This window comes from Empidonax traillii, unplaced genomic scaffold (assembly GCF_003031625.1).
Source record: "Empidonax traillii isolate 1590-97213 ecotype Southwest subspecies unplaced genomic scaffold, ASM303162v1 scaffold544:size423439, whole genome shotgun sequence".
Lineage (NCBI taxonomy): Eukaryota > Metazoa > Chordata > Aves > Passeriformes > Tyrannidae > Empidonax > Empidonax traillii.
This window is the reverse complement of record NW_020955737.1, coordinates 205,371-225,062: the sequence shown is the minus strand read 5'-3', so window position 1 is coordinate 225,062 and position 19,692 is coordinate 205,371. Positions and strand designations below refer to the sequence as shown.

The 19,692-nt window shown below is 41.0% G+C and overlaps 1 protein-coding gene across 6 annotated transcripts in view; it reads left to right on the top strand.

The window, feature by feature from the left end:
* The window catches only part of EVL (Enah/Vasp-like), a 125,203-nt gene that overhangs the window by 56,148 nt on the left and 49,363 nt on the right, over positions 1-19,692 (top strand). For all 6 annotated transcript variants that reach the window (XM_027897516.1, XM_027897517.1, XM_027897512.1 and 3 more), the window contains exon 3: positions 6,797-6,974. In XM_027897516.1, the coding sequence (XP_027753317.1) occupies positions 6,797-6,974 (178 nt within the window). The remainder of the gene's footprint in view (positions 1-6,796; positions 6,975-19,692) is intronic.

Here is a 19,692-nt window from a genome sequence, read left to right as displayed (position 1 = left end):
GATCAGGCCCCCAGTCTGATCGGCCACCAAAGCACAGAGCTCAGCCCAGGGCTGGCACGGCGTGGCTCTGGACAGCCTGGCTCGTGGTGTGCCGGGCAGTGCGTGCTGTCAGAAGCTCCCTAACCAAATGTCACAATTGAACCCTAAGCAAAAGTTTGCTTGGGTGGAGTAGCAGTGCAGTACCACAGTTTCATCTGTATTTTAGAGCAGAAATTTCGGAGTTGGGGGCTCCCTCTGTGTATTGGCATGAGGCTGGTATGGTGGTGGTAGCCCAGCCTGTCTGGGATGCCCACCTCTTGCACTCGCCTCGAGTCCTCTGCCTGGCAGAAGAATGAGGAAGAAGTGGGAGACTGATTGATTGCCTGTTGGCTCAGAGAATGGTGTTGCCTTCTGGGAAGGTGAGGTGAGCAGGGCAAGTCAAGCCAAGCTAGTCCAGACAGCACGAACCAGGGCACCTCTCAGCTGCCACAAATGTTGAATTGATTGATCTGCTTACAGAAATGCAGGTGATCTCTCTCAGCTGTCAGCTGTAGTGATGCTTGGGCCAACTGGAAAAGTTAGTTAGGTTGCATACTGGAAGTGGTAATGACTTTGCTACACTGTCCATATACAGAGTTACCGCTCTGAAAAAGGAAAATCAGAACAGAAATAGGTGGGGTTTGAGCACATTGCTTTTCAGCTCCTTGCAGTGCATTTCTGAAACATCTGCCAAAAGTTTTGCAACTGTTTTTATGCTTCTCAGTACTGCTTTGTACCAGGCTATGCTATCTGTTTATTTTACATAGCCAGCTGGTGAATGTAAATGATTTTCATGTGACTGCAATCTAAGATGGGACTGAATAGCTTGTGTATAACAAGCAGAAGTCATAATGTCAACATATATGTGAAAGTGAGATAAGTAAGGGAGACTGTGTACCAGAGATCTGTCTTAATCAGAGTATACAGTTTAAAGAGTAGGACATATGAAAAGTCTAATCTTGAGCTGTACTTTAAACATTGCATTAACATTCTATTTGCATGCAAATATTCCAACTAACAAAGAGGCTATCTGGATATGCTATCTGGAAATCATCTCAATTAAGAAGGAAGCAGGTAGAATATATTTTTCTAGAGTTTAAAGACTAAAAATCCTCCCTCAAACAAATAGAAAGTATAGGTTATTACCTTAGTCACCTAAAATTGTCTAAAACAAAGTGTTCACCTTATATATGATTGCAAAAATCCAATATTATGAATAAAATATATTCAAGGCTGTGTGGCTTAGTAGTATTCAAAGGAACACTGAAAGTCTCAAGATTCAGAGTTTAATATATTTTATATAAGTCTAACATGGAATCATAAGCTTGCTAGACTTGCTAAGTATTGGCATTTAACGAGAAAAAAATTATTTCAGTAAAAGTAATTCTCTGTACAAACCTTTTGTGCTTGCTCACAGGTTATTTTAAATCTCGCTGAAATTGAGGTTTTGGCAAATGCTGTTGATTTGCCAGAAAAGACATATTTATCTGAAAATATTTATCTGAAAAGGACCAATCTTCAGCTAACATGTGATTTGGCATATAGTGAAGCCGATGGAGCTACACAGATTTCCAAGAGTTGAGAAATTAGTTTAAAATAGGTAACACAACAATACCATGGGGGAACAACTTCAACTTTTATTACATACTGTTTGGCAAGGCACAGACTAGAGTAGTTTTCATGGCTTCACCCCTGCCTGCCTTTCGTATTTCCCTTTTAATTTTTGTTCTTTTATATTACATCTCTAATAACATCTTTCTTTAGTTTTCACCCTCTTTTTCATATCTCATGTGTCTTCTTCTGCAGACTCCTTTTTTTGTCTTTGTCTAGCTGCCTGTTTTCTAGCCCATTTTTGTTGCGTGTGTCGGAATTTACAGCACTGTCTACTTATCTGTGTTCATCTTCTTCTTTAGCTGACAGTGTCTAAAAAGTTCACCGCAAAGAGATACGGTTTTTAGAGCAGCAGAACTGGAGCATCATTCTCACCACCAGGAAGTGGTCACCAGACCTCTTGTTCCCTTTATGTGTCTGGGTGACGTGCTCACTGCATGCTTTGCATGGAGCAGCAGCGCTGGGTTACAGACCAGCAGGACATGAATTCCCTTTCCTGCTCTGCACAGAGGTGCAGGTTTGCATAGAGTCATGCTGGTGTGAGTGGTAACCTTCAGAAAACCACAAGGAGACACTTGAAGCTCTGCAGTAGCCACAGAGGCCAGAACTGGTTTGAAGCTAAGGCCAGACCAGTATTACAGTCGCTTCACATCATGAACTTTGATGTTTCCTTGCAGTCTTCATCTTGGACTCAGTGTTCATAGAGGTCTTTTCCAACTGTTCTGTGATTCTTGAAACCCAGCAGTCATGACCACACGCTTTACCCCCATGTTGCAACTTGCCAGCTGTTGTTGTCACATGTCCTGTTGAAAAGGTGAAATGGGTGAGCTCCAGTCACCATGCAAGAAGTTCACAAAACTAAAAACATACAAGTGGTCCATCTTTATGGCTTAGTTGAAAAGCAATAGGTCCCCAGTCTGGAGTCGTGATCAACTGAGGGTTTAAAATTATGATTTTACATCAAGTGATGTCAGCTCAGCCTGATCTCATCACCCAAAGGCACATGCTGAACAAACAGGCAGGGAGGATGGTGCAAGCCAAAAGTGAATCATATCTCCTGAAGGGCTGGTGTGTTGATGTGGCGGAGAAGTGAATGTACCTTGTGGAAGGTCGGGCATTTTACGTGCAAGCCCAAACCAAAATTGAAAGAGGGACAGCATTCTTGGGATATAAACTAACCACAATTTTTGAAAAATAAAGAACCAATTAATCACTGCTGTAAGTTACTAGAAGTTCATTCAATTTGGGCCTGCTTTCAGGAGTAACGAATCTGGACTAGCTGTAGTCGTTTATATATCCTCCCTCTTTTACAATCCTGTCTGCTCCCCTTGACATGAGCCTGAGTGCAGGCAGTGTGGAAGGGCCCAAGCTGGTAACAACCTTCTGAGCCATTTTGTGCTCTGGAGAAATAAACGATTTTATTGTCCTGGTTCAGTAAGCAAGAGCATGTGGATGAGACTTGTGTGGAAGCTCTTCCCATGATCTTGGGTGTATTTACACCTCAGGTGTTGCCCTGAAGCTCATTTGATCTCTTCTAGCCCCATTCCCAGGAGTCCCATCGGCCACCACTGTCATCACTGCTGACAGCTCACGATTCAGCAACCAAAAGGAAGGGCTTCTCAGTTTTGAGCTTTTTTATAGATCCTAAAATTCCCTGCCTGTCTCAGGGAGCCTACACTTTAAACTGAGGTGAAAGGGTGAAGGACACAACCAAGTAGAAGTGAAGCAAATCTTTTTTTAACATTACAGTGATGTGAACATGGGAAGGTGTCCACTTATTAATGCTGTGCACACCTGGTCTGTCCTTGCCACATGAGATCATTGAAATCCAGAATTTAACAGGGTTCAAAACAGCACAGACATTTATATCAGTAAGAAGACTTTGTAGGATATAAAATACTAAAAGGAGGTTAAAAAGGAAAAAAAAAGCATATAGAATGTTGTGTTTCAGTTTTTAAGTCAAATTCTAGGTGAAGAGTTACAGGAAGAACTGTTTGTCATGAATAAATCCATTACTTATTTCTGCAAGATTTCTAGTAATATTCTCCAATTCACCTATTGTAGACTACAGCTGAAGTTTAAAAGATGAACTATTAGTCTGCTCCACCTGGCAGATGCTATCTTACTGACATATGAAGCTTTAGAGTAAAGATCCCTTAGAAACACCTGTAAAAAACCCCTATGCTTCAAACAGGGAGACCTTTATGTTAAGTACTGCTCTGAAGCACCTCATTATCATCATGTGCCTTGCAGAGTCTCCAGACCATCTGTACAAGACACCTTTGTGCGCTCAATCTTAACAACAGCAGAACCCCTTCTCTTTTATAGTATTTTCCATAAACGTGAGCCAAAGGAGATAAAATGAAATTCTGACCATTTTAAGTTTCATTTCCCAGTTTTAAACTCTCTGATTTGAGTTTGAAGACAAAGTATTACATGTGTAGGCATCCTGATGATTACTGAAGGTCAGCATTCGGATTCTGCCTTTGTTTGACTCAAGGGATCAGACCCTCAGAACAGAGCAGATTCTCTGAGTTCCTTGGGTCAATATTCTGGGGAAGCAGGTTTTGAACAGTTTACCTGACTTCTACTAAACAATTTTTAGTGTAGGTTTTTACAATTTCTGTCTTTCATTATGCAGCTGCATTGCACAATCTGGTGCTCTTTGGACTTTGATAGTGGTGTCCTTTGAAACTCAAGTTTCTTTTAGTAGGTGAAAAAGACTCGCTTTGAAAGCCTTGTAGAAGCTTCACAGTCTTTTTAAACATTTCCTTGAAGATACTGACTGTGCCTTCCCTTGGTGAATTGCTCAAAAATGATTGGAAAACTTAAAAATTGATCCATCTTAAAACCGTTGGATTAGTAATCCAGGCATGAGTCTATTTGATGCTCCGGAGACTCCTTGAGTGTGACTGACATCGGTACAGGCTCAGTGGAAAAATGTGGGTGATGTCACCAGTTTTGAAGAAAAAAAGGCAATCTAAGCTGTCAGTTATAATGCAAGTTCAGTGCCTTTGCTGTGACCAGTTTCCACTTCATTTTGGTTGGTGTGGGTGTTTTCACACAGCATGCTGGCAATGTGGTTCCCATTTTCAGGGGACTAACCCTTGGAAGCCTGTATACCAAATGTAGGCTGCATCTTCCTTTGGCTCACAGGTCAGGAATCTCTCACTGAAATGTGTCAAAAATAGCAGCGAAGGTCTCATTGCTTCCCAGTGCATTTGCATGGAACCTTAATAATGATACTGGTTTGAGTGCAAAAGTTGGCCTATCATATTTATGCCCAAATCTAGACTAAGTATTCAGAGACTATCTGCTATATCACTGTTTAATGATGGCTCAGGTAAATAAATTCATTCTAAAAATAAGAGTATATCTGTAATTATCTAGTGGTGTAGTGGCTTCTTTCCTGGTTTCCATAATTTTTTGTATAATAATATAGTATAGTTATCAGACATCTGTTAGCTATATCAATGAGACAGTGTTATCCTTCAAAAACAGGAATGTGTTTAAAACAGTTTGTTCCTTGTTAGGTGTTCATCTAATGTTTTCCTGCCAATTTCAACTGGCAATCCACTGAAAATTCAAAACTCAGTTAGGAGTCATTAATCTTTGAAATTAGTTTTAAAAGTCTGCCTTTATAATTAAGAAGAATTGTCAGTCATCTAATAAAAATATTGTTGGACTAATTAAATACACTGGAGCTTTTTAATTGCAAATGTAGTGTTAATAGAAAACTTTCCAAAATGCTGATCAATCAGACTGCAAAGAAAATGTATTGGTAGGTTTTCTGGTGTGTGGGATCGACTGCTAACATAAATATTGTGTACAAAGTTGACTCATTACTGACTCTCTGTTCTCTTGTCTTCAGTTCTTTCTTTCATCTTACAAAGCCCAGGATGGGAAGACTTGTTCTAAGAGTGAGCTCCTGGACAGCATGCACAAAAGTCCTCTTCCTACTCCTGTAAAACAGTGTCCAACCCATTTAATTTGCAGATGAGCCACACAAACTAGTGTGAGTGACTTTCAACAAGGGTCAGAATATGTGGGATTGTTCTGGCTCTTGATAAAACTCCAGCCAAAATAAATCCATTTGCAGGGGCAATCTGGAACATTCAAGACCAGCTTGGCTGTATTTGAATAATGAACTTTACCTGCTCATGATTTCAAGGTTCTCTGTCCCTGGTTCCCTTCTGTTCCCAGGCTGTTTGAGCTGAAGAAGTGGGAGCCTCCTACAACTTCTTTGCTTTCAACTGCACTTTGTCTAGTTATAGGAATAATTATGATCCCTTCAGCTAGCATTTTGTTTCTTAAGTTTTTTGTCACAATAGTGCCACTGCCGGTGCACAGATGGGTATCTCAGGGATGCTGCCTCTGCCATCCGTCCTTCTGGCTTATTAGTGGTGCAGTGGACATTCGTGCCTCTCCCCCTTCAGCTAGATCAGGTTACACTTTTAGCGTTGGAGGTTTCTGGTTGGATCCCAGTTGCACGGTGTAGCTGGGTGTCCCACGTGCCCTGCTCAAGAATAAACAGGGCATTGTATTTAGCTGATTAAATCAAAACATACAGAAACACCCTTCTGCTGCAGTCACCCCTTACCTGGAAAATATCGCTCATACAGCAGGGGAGGAGGTGGGAGAGGAAATATGTGGTTGTCTGGTTTTGTCATTGCCTGTCTGATTCTAAAGGAAGAACTCTCAACACAAGAAGCTGGTGGCATGGGAGGAGAAAAGCAGAGCCTGTGCAATGAGTCAAAACATTTATCTGCTGTAGGGCAGGGTTAGTGCCAAGAGCTCGGTCTCGCTCTTTTTCTAACAATTGTGCATGATCATCCTCCAAAAGATGGCAACAGCTGCTGGCACTGGCTCCTGACAGCTGTCTGCAGCATCTGCACAGCTGCAGCCTGTGGAGGTGCTGCAGAAAACAGGAGCAGGTAATAGATTTTGCAAAACTAGCTTGCAAGTCCCTGAGGCTGAATTGAACTGAACCCCAGATGTGGCTCCTCTGTCATCAAAATGCACGCTGCCTTACCGTACAACCACGCAGGAGCTGCCAAAGGAACTGCCTCTACCCATTTTGTTAACCTTTACACAAGGGTTGGGTGAGGTTTTTTCCCACTGTAAACAGAACTATTTTTAATCCTTACCCCTCTCTTTCAAATCACAGGTAGTGATTAATTACTCAATTGTGAAAGGATTGAAGTACAATCAAGCAACACCTACCTTTCATCAATGGCGCGACGCACGGCAGGTCTATGGCTTGAATTTTGCAAGCAAAGAAGAGGCCACCACGTTCTCCAATGCAATGCTGTTTGCTCTGAATATCATGAACTCACAAGATGGAGGTAAATAATTCTCTATTAATCTGTGATGTTTTACAGTGCTTGTTACCAATCACCAAAATCAGCTGTATTGGATAGTATGCTATTATGAAACATGTTATAATAAAAAAACAGCCTCTGGTAGACAGCCTTTAGGGTCAGCATTTGCTGTAGTATGAATTGTACGTTTTCAGGTTTTATTTCCATTCCTTCTCATTTTTCACAGTGCCTTCACTCACCAGTTATTTGGGAATGCCTCAACAGGCAGGCAGGCCCACTAATTTATGTGGATCCCTATATGTTTTACATGTAAGATGGCAGAATACAACTTTAAATAAACAGAAGCTAGAGCAAAATTAGCGACATTTTATAAGGTAGAACTTGGAGCTGGTATTTCCGGTGTGTTGGGTGTCAGCTCCAGCCAATGGGTCAGCTTTCAAAATGAGGAGTTTGTGATTATTTCAAAAGGTAAAATGCAAAGGCTTGTACTCCAGTCATTGACCGATATCCCTCAATACTACCCTGACTGCAGAAAAAACTTGGGGTGAAGTTTGCTGTTCTGAGAATTCATCATTGCAGTAGCTTGACAAGGGCCCAAAATAACATCCTGGTTTCTCAGTGGAAACCAGTTTCTGGTCTGTGGTATCTGGATGAAGTACTGCCCTCAGTTACACGCTTGTGACCTCTCTGCAGCTCTTGGGCTGGGAACAGAGCAGTCCTTGTGTGGTGTCTTTTTTTTCCCCTGTAAAATACACACCACAGCCCTATTTTCCTTTTGCAAACACAGTGAGTCAAGGTTTACATCACCTGCTATCCAGGTTTCACTGCAGTGTTCATTGGCGATGGACAGCAGCTCTTTAGAGAGAAGTTGTCTCCTGACAACCTTCAGCACACAAATATGTCTTACTAAAAGGCATATTTGTAATATAAAAGTTCATATTTTTTATTTTGCTATTTCTGACCTATTAAGCTGAAAAATGCAAAAGTCATCAAAAATGAAGAAATATTTTAAATTCTGAGTTGTATTTAGAAATACTGAGGACTTAATCCTGCTTTCTTCAGATTGAACATTTTCAGCTCTAGTTGTGCCACAGCAGGAGACTTCATGAGGAAATCTGGCTAAGGTTCACCAGTACTAAATTTATGCAAATCTGCAGAGTACAAAGCTCTTTGGCTGCTCAAATGCTCTCAGACCTTTTAGATCACCAAATAAGACTCCAAATTTGGATACTTCGACTATGGTCTTGGTGTAGTGATTGGTTTAATGCCTGTGATGATTCTGCCTTTCTTCTGAAAGTCCTTAAGTTTGGGTTGAGTTTTTTTTCCTATCTGTCTCTTCCTGTCAAAGAGACTGAGGTTTTTGCAGGATTTTGATGTTTTTTCAGGGAGGTGCCTTGTGGAAGCTCAGGCCCCAGGATGAGAATTTATTGCACGTAGGAGAAAATAATGAAGCTGTCTTATGGTTGATATTTTAATTATGTTAGCTACTCTTAGCAAAGAACAAGAGATATTTTAAGAAAGTATTTTTTTGTCCTTGAAAGCCTATTAAATTTCTGAGAAGTTTATGAATATACAGCAAATAATAATTTGCATTTTGCATTTTTGGGGGTATTCTTTATTCAGTTACTTAGCACACCAAAGTGTTCTTCAGACGCTTTACAGACTTAGGATGCAGTCCATGCTGAAGAGCTTGCATTTAGATTTTGTAGTTGTCACATACACAGACATGAATTGGGTCACAGATGAAAAAAATTTCTACTTTATTTTCTGTAAAAACAAATTGTCTGGTAATTATTCTGTCTTCAACAAACCCTTTTCTCTCATACATAAAGTGTTAGAAGTTTCAAAGATTTCCAGTTGTTCCATTCTTTATGGCTGAGCTTGTCAAAAACTGAAATTTGGCTTAAAGATAATTTCAGCATCTGGGGTTTTTTTTTAAAAAAATCTGATTCTATGAAACAGGTTTTTCAAATACTCATTTTTATCAGTTCTTTTAGATGATTAAATTTATTTCTATAAATATTTCTTTTTAATTTGTATTAGCTACAGATTGATAATAGATTATATTGAGGACTTTTATATCATCATAAGTTTCCCAGTTATTGCAATGACCTCAGTGTGCAAGTTGACAGCAAAAGTACATAATGGATATAAGATATAAAATCTTTTTTCAGATCTGCTTTTCTGGGCTCCTATATACATTTGTGAGTATGAATTACTGGGAAGAGGAATTCACACAAACACACATATCCATATATCTTTTCAGGCACAGCCACTGCCTGCATACTCCATCCATTCCGCTGCCTGCATACTGCATTAGAGTCGTCTTCTTTGATAAGGAAAAATCATTAGGAAAAAAATTTATTTATTATATCTATGCATCCATGTATGTGCTTATGGAGATGGATGGCAGCTTTAAGGGGTGCATTTCTATTCACAGAACTGCTCCACGCACTAATAAAACGCACTATTAAAACAACGGTGTTAAACAGAGGTTCCCTCTGGCACATTCATAGTACAACACACCCTATCTGGTAACTCCACAGCTTGGAATATGCTATGTGCACTGCCTGGGATGTGCTGTTTCTAATGTTTAGTTTTTTCATATATTCCCTGCTGAGACATTATTATGTTTAGGAACTTCTGATCTTCCCATAGTTGAATAGATTTCTGGCTTCCATGGCTGCTTCTCCCTTCGTTCTACCACCCACTTCCATAAACTAAAATTAATCATGGTAGACTACAGCAGAAAATGTGAGACTGCATCGTATCTTCAGCAGGCATTCAGTCAGGATACTGTAACATTTGGGAGATAACTAGTCTTGGCACAAAGCAATGGTGTGGGGTTTTGAATGGTGCATTAAGATGAATTAGTTTAAAAAAATGATAGGAGTCTGTGTTTGGGGGAGTTGGAAGGAATTTTTAGGTAGTGCTGACTTTCCCCTTACTGGGTCACTTTAAATGAGTGTACAGATGAGAATTACTGTACTGTCCCTCCTTCTCACAGGAGAAGCTGTGACGCCCAAGGTCAACCACAGGCACCAATCTCTGTACTGATTACATGGGGCATGAGTGAAAACTAACCCAGTGCTTCATTAAATGCCTATGGTTAAATAGGCTGAGTCAGATCCTACAGCCAGATGTGCTAACCTGGGTTGCATGTCAAGATCAATGATGGGGAAGGGATCTTCCCAGGGGTATAAGATCCCAAAGATCACAAAAGTTGGGAGAAAAGCCATAGTCTGAACTCTATGTCTAGTTAGATTTCTGTGCTCATACTCTTACCTGTGGAGAGGGCTGGCCATCTTACACGTGTCCAAGTTCCCAGTGCTGTGGTGGGAGCCTCTCCCAGTGCACATCCTCAGGGTGAGCAGAAGCAAGCCTTGAAGGAGGTGAACACAGACTCAGCGTAGTCTTATGCTTCGTAAGGATGTTTATGATTATGTTAGGAGTAATCTGAAATGAGAAAAAATATTACTAAAAAGAAAATAATAATGTAAGTATGTACCATCCTTCCTTTAGAGGTTGACAGTTGCCTCACTGAATCGCAATTGTTTACCTGCCAGCTTGTCTATATGCCTAATTACTTTGATTTCCTTATACATCACTTTAATCCATTCTCCTTTACAATAAAAAGCAAAGAGTTGGTCCTGAGACAGCCTGCAAAATGAGAGCAAATGATAACATTGACTTGCTCATTACCAATCTCTTGCTTAGAGTTCTTAAATGGTGACATTTAGTAAGACTACTAGTATGACGAACGACCTCCCCTTTAATTGTTTTTCTTTTGTGGGTGTCCACTTCATGAAGTCAGACCTTTCACAACTGACCTGATACAAGCTAGTGTGTCAGTAGCTTACTTTGTCACCTGCAGCCAGGTTTCACTGGGAGCAGAGCATCAATCCTTCCTGCCCCAGGAGACTGTGGAAAAAGCATTTTGCATGGATCCTGCCCACAGGCTGTTTGCTAAGCAGACAAGGTTCATGTTCTTCAGGGCTTCCATCCTCTCAGATGTAACGCAATGACTGGTGGCAGCGCAGCATCACTATTGGAGCAGGACAGAAAGCGGGGATATTAGTAAGCTAAAATGGGCAAGTTCTACCCTGATGTAATTTTGTAGGAGAGCCAGCAGTGCCTGTGGTGAAGGTAACTTTCTGCAGGGCTTAATGGAGCCTGTGCTTCTCCCAGTGGGAGGTTACACTTCCCTGAGAGAGAGAATGAGAATATTTTCTCTCATTTCTTGGTCCCCAAATTTCTGGGGACAGGCAGAGGAATTCTTTGTCTTCTTCCTGCCTTATTTGCTCTCTTCAGAAATTGCCTCTGAGTCCCTGCTGGTCCCTGGCAGCACCTGCATGTTCCCATGCTGCAGAAGGAGGCAGTGGCTCAGCTTTGTGGCTTGGCGTGACCACCTCTGAGGGCATCTCAGGCTTCCGTGGCTTAAAGACTTGTTACTTCTTGGAGGAGAATTAATGCTCTGATCTGTGCTACTGGTAAATGCTGCCTGTGACACAGTAAATAAAACGTTATTATGAACTTTCGCTTTTCTTTTGATGTTTTTACCTTGAGGACTTGGATACTTATTGTTGACTTACAATGCATGAAAATCTTGTTTCTAAATGTAAAAACCACATGCTGGAAAGCCTTAAGCAGAGGGCTCTGTTGTGGAGTTGATTATAGTTAAGAGGTCAGCTTCCCTTTCTGACTAACAGAGAAGTTGGAGGAAAGCACGAAATGGCAGGAGAAAGGTTTGGAGAAATTTAATAGTGATTTATTAGTTTATTTATTTCTTGTAAGAAAGCAATAAATAATGTTTTAAGTGCCCGAAAGACCACACAATACAGACTCAGGTCATGAAATGTGCAGAGTTCAGTCCTGTGCCTTCCCACATGATGCTTCAGAGACACAGCCTTAATTCTGCAGGGAGAACATTTTAGTAGTCAGAAGGATTGCTCTTCACCCCTCTTCTTCTGATTAGAAGATCTACTGTCTTTTCCACCACTGAGGATTATTTGACAGGTATTTCTCTTGCCATTTTTTCCAGAAGTTTTATTTTATGAAGTTCTTCAGAATTTGAGATATTTTTCCATTCCTTCAGTCATTCTGCTTTTATCCTTATACAGAAGTGGCAGCATTTCTGTATTGCTAAGAGGAAGTTCCTTGGAAAGCACTTTGATCCCATCAAAATGAGGGAATAAATAACAGAATAAAGCATCGAATCATCAAACAGGAGATAAACTGGCAGAATGTAGCATACATTTTCTCTCCTAGTTAGCTGCCCTAAGTATTTGCAAGGTTTCTGTCAGTGAAGGATGTGTGTGAAGATTATGGTGCACTGGAATTCAAATGAAAGTCTATACAGGTTTTTTAATACATTTTTCCAATGTTATATTCGGTTCATTTTTCATTAGAATTTTTCCAGCTAGTCCCACGTCTCTTGGTTTTTCAGTAGCACCAAAGTGTAACTGCTGGGAAGCTCAGTCAGCTGAATTCATCTTCTACAATGCAGTGCCTGTTTCATTTGATAATATTGCCCCAAGATTTCCCAGCACCACAGAGGACACAGTGTGGGAAGACAAAAGACTGCATCTTCATTACAGTACTGCATAATACATAAAATCACTCATCAATAATGGAAGGGACCCACCACAGAACACAATGCCCACTTGCAGCCAGCTGGTTCCAAAACCGTGCTGGTATAAAGGGATCTGTGCCCCATGCAAGACACTTTGCATACTGTGCTGCAGACTTGTTTCCCACGCTATCAGGTGTGTTGGTGCAGATTATAAAGCCCTAAGATAGTATATTCTGTGCACATTGTCCTATTAAGTGTGCTAGTAACATGTAAAGACACGTGTAACTTCATATTGCGTAGGCATTGCAGAACTGTAAGCGTGCATCCTGCTGCAGGTCTTTGAACCAAGTCATTCCACAAGTTGTTCCTATTTATAATTTAGTCACAGAGAACTTGTAAATAACAAACTTTTGAACTCACTGGTGTAAATATGATCCATGTGGTCAGACACCTAGTGCTAGCCAAAATAGCAACCCGCAGGCAATGGTTAATTGGGTGCATGTGAAGAATACAAAGCACTTTTGCTTCTTTCAAAAACAAAGCTTTCCCAGGGGAAATAATGTTTTCTGATTGGCATCTTTCAAAAACACCAGAGAAATGTTTAGAGAAACACAGTTTTTCCAGCCTCATGCCTACACCACTTTCAGTATTAACTTTAGTTGCTCAGAAATGTTCTGCAGATAGAGCAGTTTCTGATCTAAATTGCTGCGCTTTGTAAGTCAATGAAGAGAGAGGGAAAATTCAAGTAACATGATGAGCTTTTTCCCTTCGTCTGCTGCATTGCTTTATCACTGGAACTGTTCCAGAAAAATCCACCCGATTTATACATAATCTTTTAGTATATTGCTTACTATAGAAAAAAATTCATTCTTTGCGAACTGGACAGAGATGAGCTGTTATCAGCAGACCAGGGGCAAATTTATTGAGCAACCAGTGAAGGGCACCCCCCAGGCAGTGCCCCTCAGCATTTTCGACCTTTGATGGCAGGAGTCCTTTGTGAACCCAGCTGAGAAACATCAGTTCAGCCCACAGGAGCACTCATCGTGTCTAGCTCCCAAGGCTTTTGCTTCCTGTGCTGATGGGGATGAGAATCTTCATATAAGCCCACTGCCCATCTTCCCTAAACAATGAAAATTTCTCCACCTGGAATAAAGGCACTTGCAAGCTTCCCCTGCCTGCTCAAGTGTCCTCTTCTCAGGTTAACCTGGGTTTCCTAAGTTGAATATATGACATTTCTAAGAACCTGGGTACACTTCACAGTAAAAGAAACATGCTTAAAAGCGGAACTAGAAGAAGTCAACCCAGTCAGAAGAAGCAGTGAATAAAATTGGTTAATCTTCTGTGTTAGCTTGGCTCTGTCTGACTGGAGCACAGGAGGTGAATTGCTTCATTCGTGAATAGATAAACTGGGATTACAGACTCCTTTCAGTGTTAAACTGTAAATCTAATTGCTATTATTCATCTGTCAGGAAGTATCAAACTGTTATTTAATTATTCTGCTCTATAGAAGGGGGCATTTTTTCAATTCATTTTTTCAGTCCCCCAGATGGTAGGGATCCGTGGCAGAAAGTATTCCAGGGCACTGAAGTGCTCTCCCAATGATATGCAAATAAAAACCCATGACATGTTGCTTGTACACATCTTAGCCACTTTCCTGCTGGACTCTATTGTATCCCTGCTCAAAGCAGCAGCAGCAGCAGCGCCAGAGCTGCTGTCGAATGTCTAGAACAACAAAAGGTGCCTCTGTTCTTTGAAGAGCATAATAAATCTAATGGCTCTCGAGCCTCTTCCTGATGTTTTTTTGCTGTGCTGAATTCTTCTCCACTACATGAAAACCACTTCAGGAAGGAAACTGTGTGTGGGAAAAAGAATTGTTGAGCGATTTAAGAGAGACTTGCACACGTCGAGAGCAAAGACTTGTGCTAGCAAGATTCCCTAGCACCATTGCCTTCAAACCCTTGTTCTTCTGAAAATGGTGGAAACTGGCAAAGTTCCCAGAACTCAGTGATAGGAGATTCAATGTTGCTTTTTGACTAGACTACAATAAGTGGCAGAAGAATATATTAGCTTAGGAAAAAGAAAGTAATTACCAAAATTTAAGAAGTCTAGTAATTTATGTGCAAGCAGTGTAGGCCGGATTTTGGCTGGTATTCATTTGGAGACCATTTATAGGGTGTTTGCTTGCTGAATATACCCCTTCATCAGCAAGAGTTCCTTTTTTGGGGTTAGTCTGGACTGTGTATACGTCATGTCCTGTGTCAGCCAATGGCTGTGAGTGGAGCTCAGCCTTGAGCAAACGGGCAAAAGCTGCTTTGTGCCAGGAGATGCTGTGACTCAGAAGAAGCTTGCTGTCACTCTCCTTCCTCTCCTCTCCCCAGGGACATGCTCCTCAGGTGGGCAGGGGTGGGCTCTGCTCTGCCCCTGCCCCTCTGCTCTGCAAAGGCAGAGAGCAAAGGGGTGGCTTTACACCTCTCTGCCTTCTAAGCTCCTGCCCCTAGTCTGTGCTTAGAGTCCATGGCTCTTTAAAATCTGAGGCATATTAAGAGCAAATGGCTTTTTGTGATGAGAACGGTATTCTAGATATTCTAAATATTCTAAATATTCTAAAAAGTAAATATATATTTACCTTTTTCCAGTGCCATCCTTCAGCATGTTGAGTCTCAGTGAATTTTGTTTTGCTCACCAGTTACAGTCTATGGAACATCTATTTATTGATTTCTTTCAGTGAAAGAGAAGTTGCTTCTTGGAAGAGATTTGATTTTTTCACAAACCTTCTTTCAGTTTGTGTTCATTTTCTGTTACTCCCAAAGTGCTTTGGTACTTGGTATGCTGGGGTGTTCTCTAAAATAACAATAAAATTACTTTTTATCAGAACACAATTTGCTTTTTTAAGTCAGTTTTTCTTCTTTTTCAGACCTTGCATGAATTAGAGGTACTGTAATTCCACATAGAACAATACTCCGTTTACCTCTGCACATACACTGACAACTCACCCTACTCTTTGGATTGATTCACACTATTTTTATAGCCAAGTATTGGCATAGTTCATACTATATAATGTCACAGAATAAGTCTAGAAGGACATTCTGTGGAATTTTTCCCACTAAAAGAGGAAAAAGAATATTGAAAATAAATAGACTATTTTAAATACAGTGATGGATGGCCTCATTCTTAAAACAAACAAACAAAAACTGACCAGGCAGTGTGTTGTGGTGGTAATTACACAGATTCAGATTGCAAAGAGTGATAGCTGTTGACAGGTTCTCCAAGTTTTGAATCAGCCAAACTAGACTTATTTTTACAATGGTGCCGCACTTCTCCAAATGCTATTTATTTTTGGAAAAGTGAACTGCAGAAACTTAAAATATTGTACAGAAAGTGACATCTCCAGCTTCCTACAGCATTAATAACTATCTGAATATACATAACACAGGAGTGCTGTATTCGTTTTGAATCATCTTGCAGAAATACGCATTCTGATAATGACAATATTGTCTAATTCTAGTGTTAGCCCCCTCCCCCAATTACTTATTTTATAGTGTTCACAGGTACCCTATGTAATTGTTGAGTACTAGCTAATTTTTTATCAGCATTTAACTTGAAAGGAGACCCACAAATGTGTACAAATTAAGATAGGTTTGGGTTATTATCATAAAACGGTTTGGGCTGGAAGGGACCTTAAAGATCATTTCGTTCCAACCGCCTTGCCATGGGCAGAGACACCTTTCACTAGACCAGGTTGCTCAAAGCCCCATCCAGCCTGACCTTAGCTGCTGAGCTGGCAAGAAACTTGGTTCTTTTTTTTTTATTTAGAGTAGACTTTCTGCATTCCTAACTAGGAACCAGATCTTGTAATAGTTTGTCTCTACACAATAAATCGTATACTCCCTTAGCTGTGATCCCACTCCTAACAAGTAATAATTGTGTGGCCATGATCCTCCTGTTAACAGGAGTAGAAAGATAGAAACAGTATCAGATGCTCCTGGGACGGTCAGTTATGTAGTTTAGGTGTCTCTAAGTGCAAAATTAATCTCATTTTTTGTCTCTTTTTCATCACTGACTGTAAAGGATTGCTGCTAAGAACCCTTCTTTGGTTCCTGACAATTTTGCTATGATCTTCTTCCAAACTTTCTATTTAATGAATTAATTATTTCTAATTATGGTGTAATTAATTAGTAACTACAATGATAATTACATCTCCAGTTTAATAATAATAAATTAGGGATCTGGAATATAATGCATACAAGCTGTGTTTTTAGTGATGCTCCTGTGGATTTCCCTGTGACAGTTAGAGAGAACTCACAGGAACTCGTGTGTGTTGTGCATACCCTTATATGTGTGTTCACATAAGCAACACACATCACATTATGACTTTTCTGACTGCCTGGGCTCTGCAAACAGATGGATTTGCCTGAGCTCTGCAAACAGATGGATTTCGTGCATGCAAATTTTTGGATTTTATACCAGAAGTGTATTTGTGAAGAAATTTATGCATATATAGGTAGAAATCAAGAATAAGTTGCTGGGCCAAGAGGATTTTTCACATGTAATCTAAATCAAAGTGATAGTATTTTGAATTTTGTTTTTGAACTGTGGTTTTGTTGTTTGCCGTGGTTCGCTGAGCAAACAACATTCACTAAAAACATGTTTCTGGTCAAAACACAGAGCATTTAGGACCAGAGGACTGCGTGGGGACAGTCAGTGGTGCAGCTGAGGAGGTGGGGCACAGCTCTGCAACCCTCTCTGGCGGCAGGCTCAGCTGAGGGGAAAGTCTGCTTAATTCCAGCCACCGAGTGAATCGCCATATGCTGCTGCCAGCAAAGCATGTAGAGCAGCTTCTGCTGCTGGCTGGTAATCCCTGGGAAGCTCACACAAAGTCTATTAATGGCCTTCTTAGGTGGCTCCGTGCGGTCACCCAGCATCTTATTTTTCACCAAGTCAGGGACTCGGAAGCTGTAGGTTATGTGGCATTCTGCAAGCAGAATCTCAGACCCTCCTGGCAATTTCCCTTGTTGTAATTTCTCTGGTTAATCCTAATGAAGCAATACAGCTGAAAATGGGATTCATTTAGCTGAACTTCAGCCATTTAAATGCTAGGCATCTAGCTTAGAGTAATTGTACGGTTTCCTTTCCACGCCACAGAGCGAGGAGGGCTCACCTGGAGGTGATGAGGATGTAGTCCTGCACTGCTGGCTGGTGGCCCAGCAAGCTGCACAGTCCCTGCCACGCAGCAGGGAGCAAACTGCAGGTGTGATCGCATGGAACAGTATCGTGTCATCCTGCAGTTCAGGAAGGAAGCAGTCTGCTGATAGGTGATTTTAGTTCCCGAGGCATCCAACCTTTGCCCTTGTACGTGCTCAGCTGCACAACTGGGGTGGAAACAGCGTGACTCAGGTCTTGAAGGTGCACTTAAAATTCTGATCCACTTCTACTGACAAAAAAGCCAAACCCTGCCAAGCAATCACCGTCAATCAGATTTGCATGGATTACTTTATCTGTTGGTCTTGATTAGTATTCTGGAGAGCTCTGTAGAAAACATCAATTTTAATTCGTTTCCTCCAGTGCTGGTTTCCAGGAACTCCCTCTGGTGGTTAGTGCAGCACCTGGAAAGCTGTGTGAACATCATCTGTGTGATACAGCAAACTCCCAGAGGTTGATTGAGAAGTATCTTGGTTTTTTTTCACACCTTTAGAAATAAACTTGGGGTCACGAGTCACTGAGGTTATCACCTCTTTTGACTGTTTGAACTTGCTAAATGTGAACTGCTCGTTCTTGTGAAGAAGTGGTGCATTTCCCGCAGCGTGGCAGAGTATGGGGCAAGACTGCAGGTACCTGTGTGCTGGTGTGGTCAGGAGCAGGAGGACATTCAGAAGGTTGGAAATTGTCAGAAATCAATTTGAATGTGGATTGTCCTGAAATTTAATGGATGTCACTTCTAAGGCATTTTAGTTTATGGAATATATCTGCTTTTTCTCTTCTTTTTTGCATAATTGGCATCGGCAATAGAAATGACTCTGTACGTTTGAATCTGGGTCCTTGGGTTCTCCTTCATCATTTACAAATGCATACATACATTTCAGTTTCACTTCTCAAGATGCTTTTGACAGCAAATCCTACGGGATCCTTGCTAAATGCAAAAGGAAACACTCTGAATCAGCAGAACAGCAAGGCTAACTGAAATTGGACAAAAAGAAACGAGTCTTTCAGTGTCCTCCAGAGCCTGCCAAATCATTGTGCTGATGATGACTAACAAGGGTGGTACATCTAATGCAAAGGCTGGCAAGAGTTAGTGCACACAGTGCCGCAGGAGGGGCACCCTTGATCAGGGATGGAGAGGTGGATGGATGCAGGGAGCCAAAGGGCAACAGCAGCATCCAAGCTGCTCCCTGCAGCACTCTGGAGATTTGTGGCTAAATGTGTGAACAGGTTTCCAGATCCTGCAGTGGAGGCAGAAGGCACCAGGAGAAAGCTTGGTTCCTTGTAGAGTTAGAAGCAAAACTCCTGACAGAAAAATGAGTCATTTACCCCTAGTTTGTGAAAGGAAGAGGGATTTAAAAAGTGTAACAAAGGTGATGATCCAAATGGAAGCATGCCTCATGCTTCTTGTTGATTGTTTAATTTCTCATCTCTTTGACCTTTCTGATCATTCTAAATATAATATTTACACTTCAGAGCTAAAGCTTGAAAATAGATATCCGGTTCTCCAAGCAAGCTGGCATTTGATTCCTTTTTTGCTGTAACATTCACATGAGCACAGAGTAACTGCATTTTTTGGACTGTTATTGCAATGATTTTCTTACAGACGAGATTGCCCCTGGGTGGCTTTGCATTATTTCATCAGCCGGAGAGTGCACCCCCGAATCACCTCCTTTTGCTTATCAGAGTTTACTGCTGTGTCCAGAAATTGGCCAACTAGTGTCATGCTGTATATTTTTCTTGTCTTACATCACATTATACTGCAGTTACATCTTTCAACACCGCCGTATTTTTAAATAATGTTTTCCCTGACACTGCAAATGGTGCAGAACGTTATAAGCAAATGAATTGAGCTGTTGGAGTTGGGGGCAGGGTGGTTTGGTCAGCAAGCCGTAATACACAGGAAGTTATTTTTACAGTGATAGAGTGAGAAACCATTGCAAAAGCCTCAACAGTGCAGAACTGTGTCCTTGG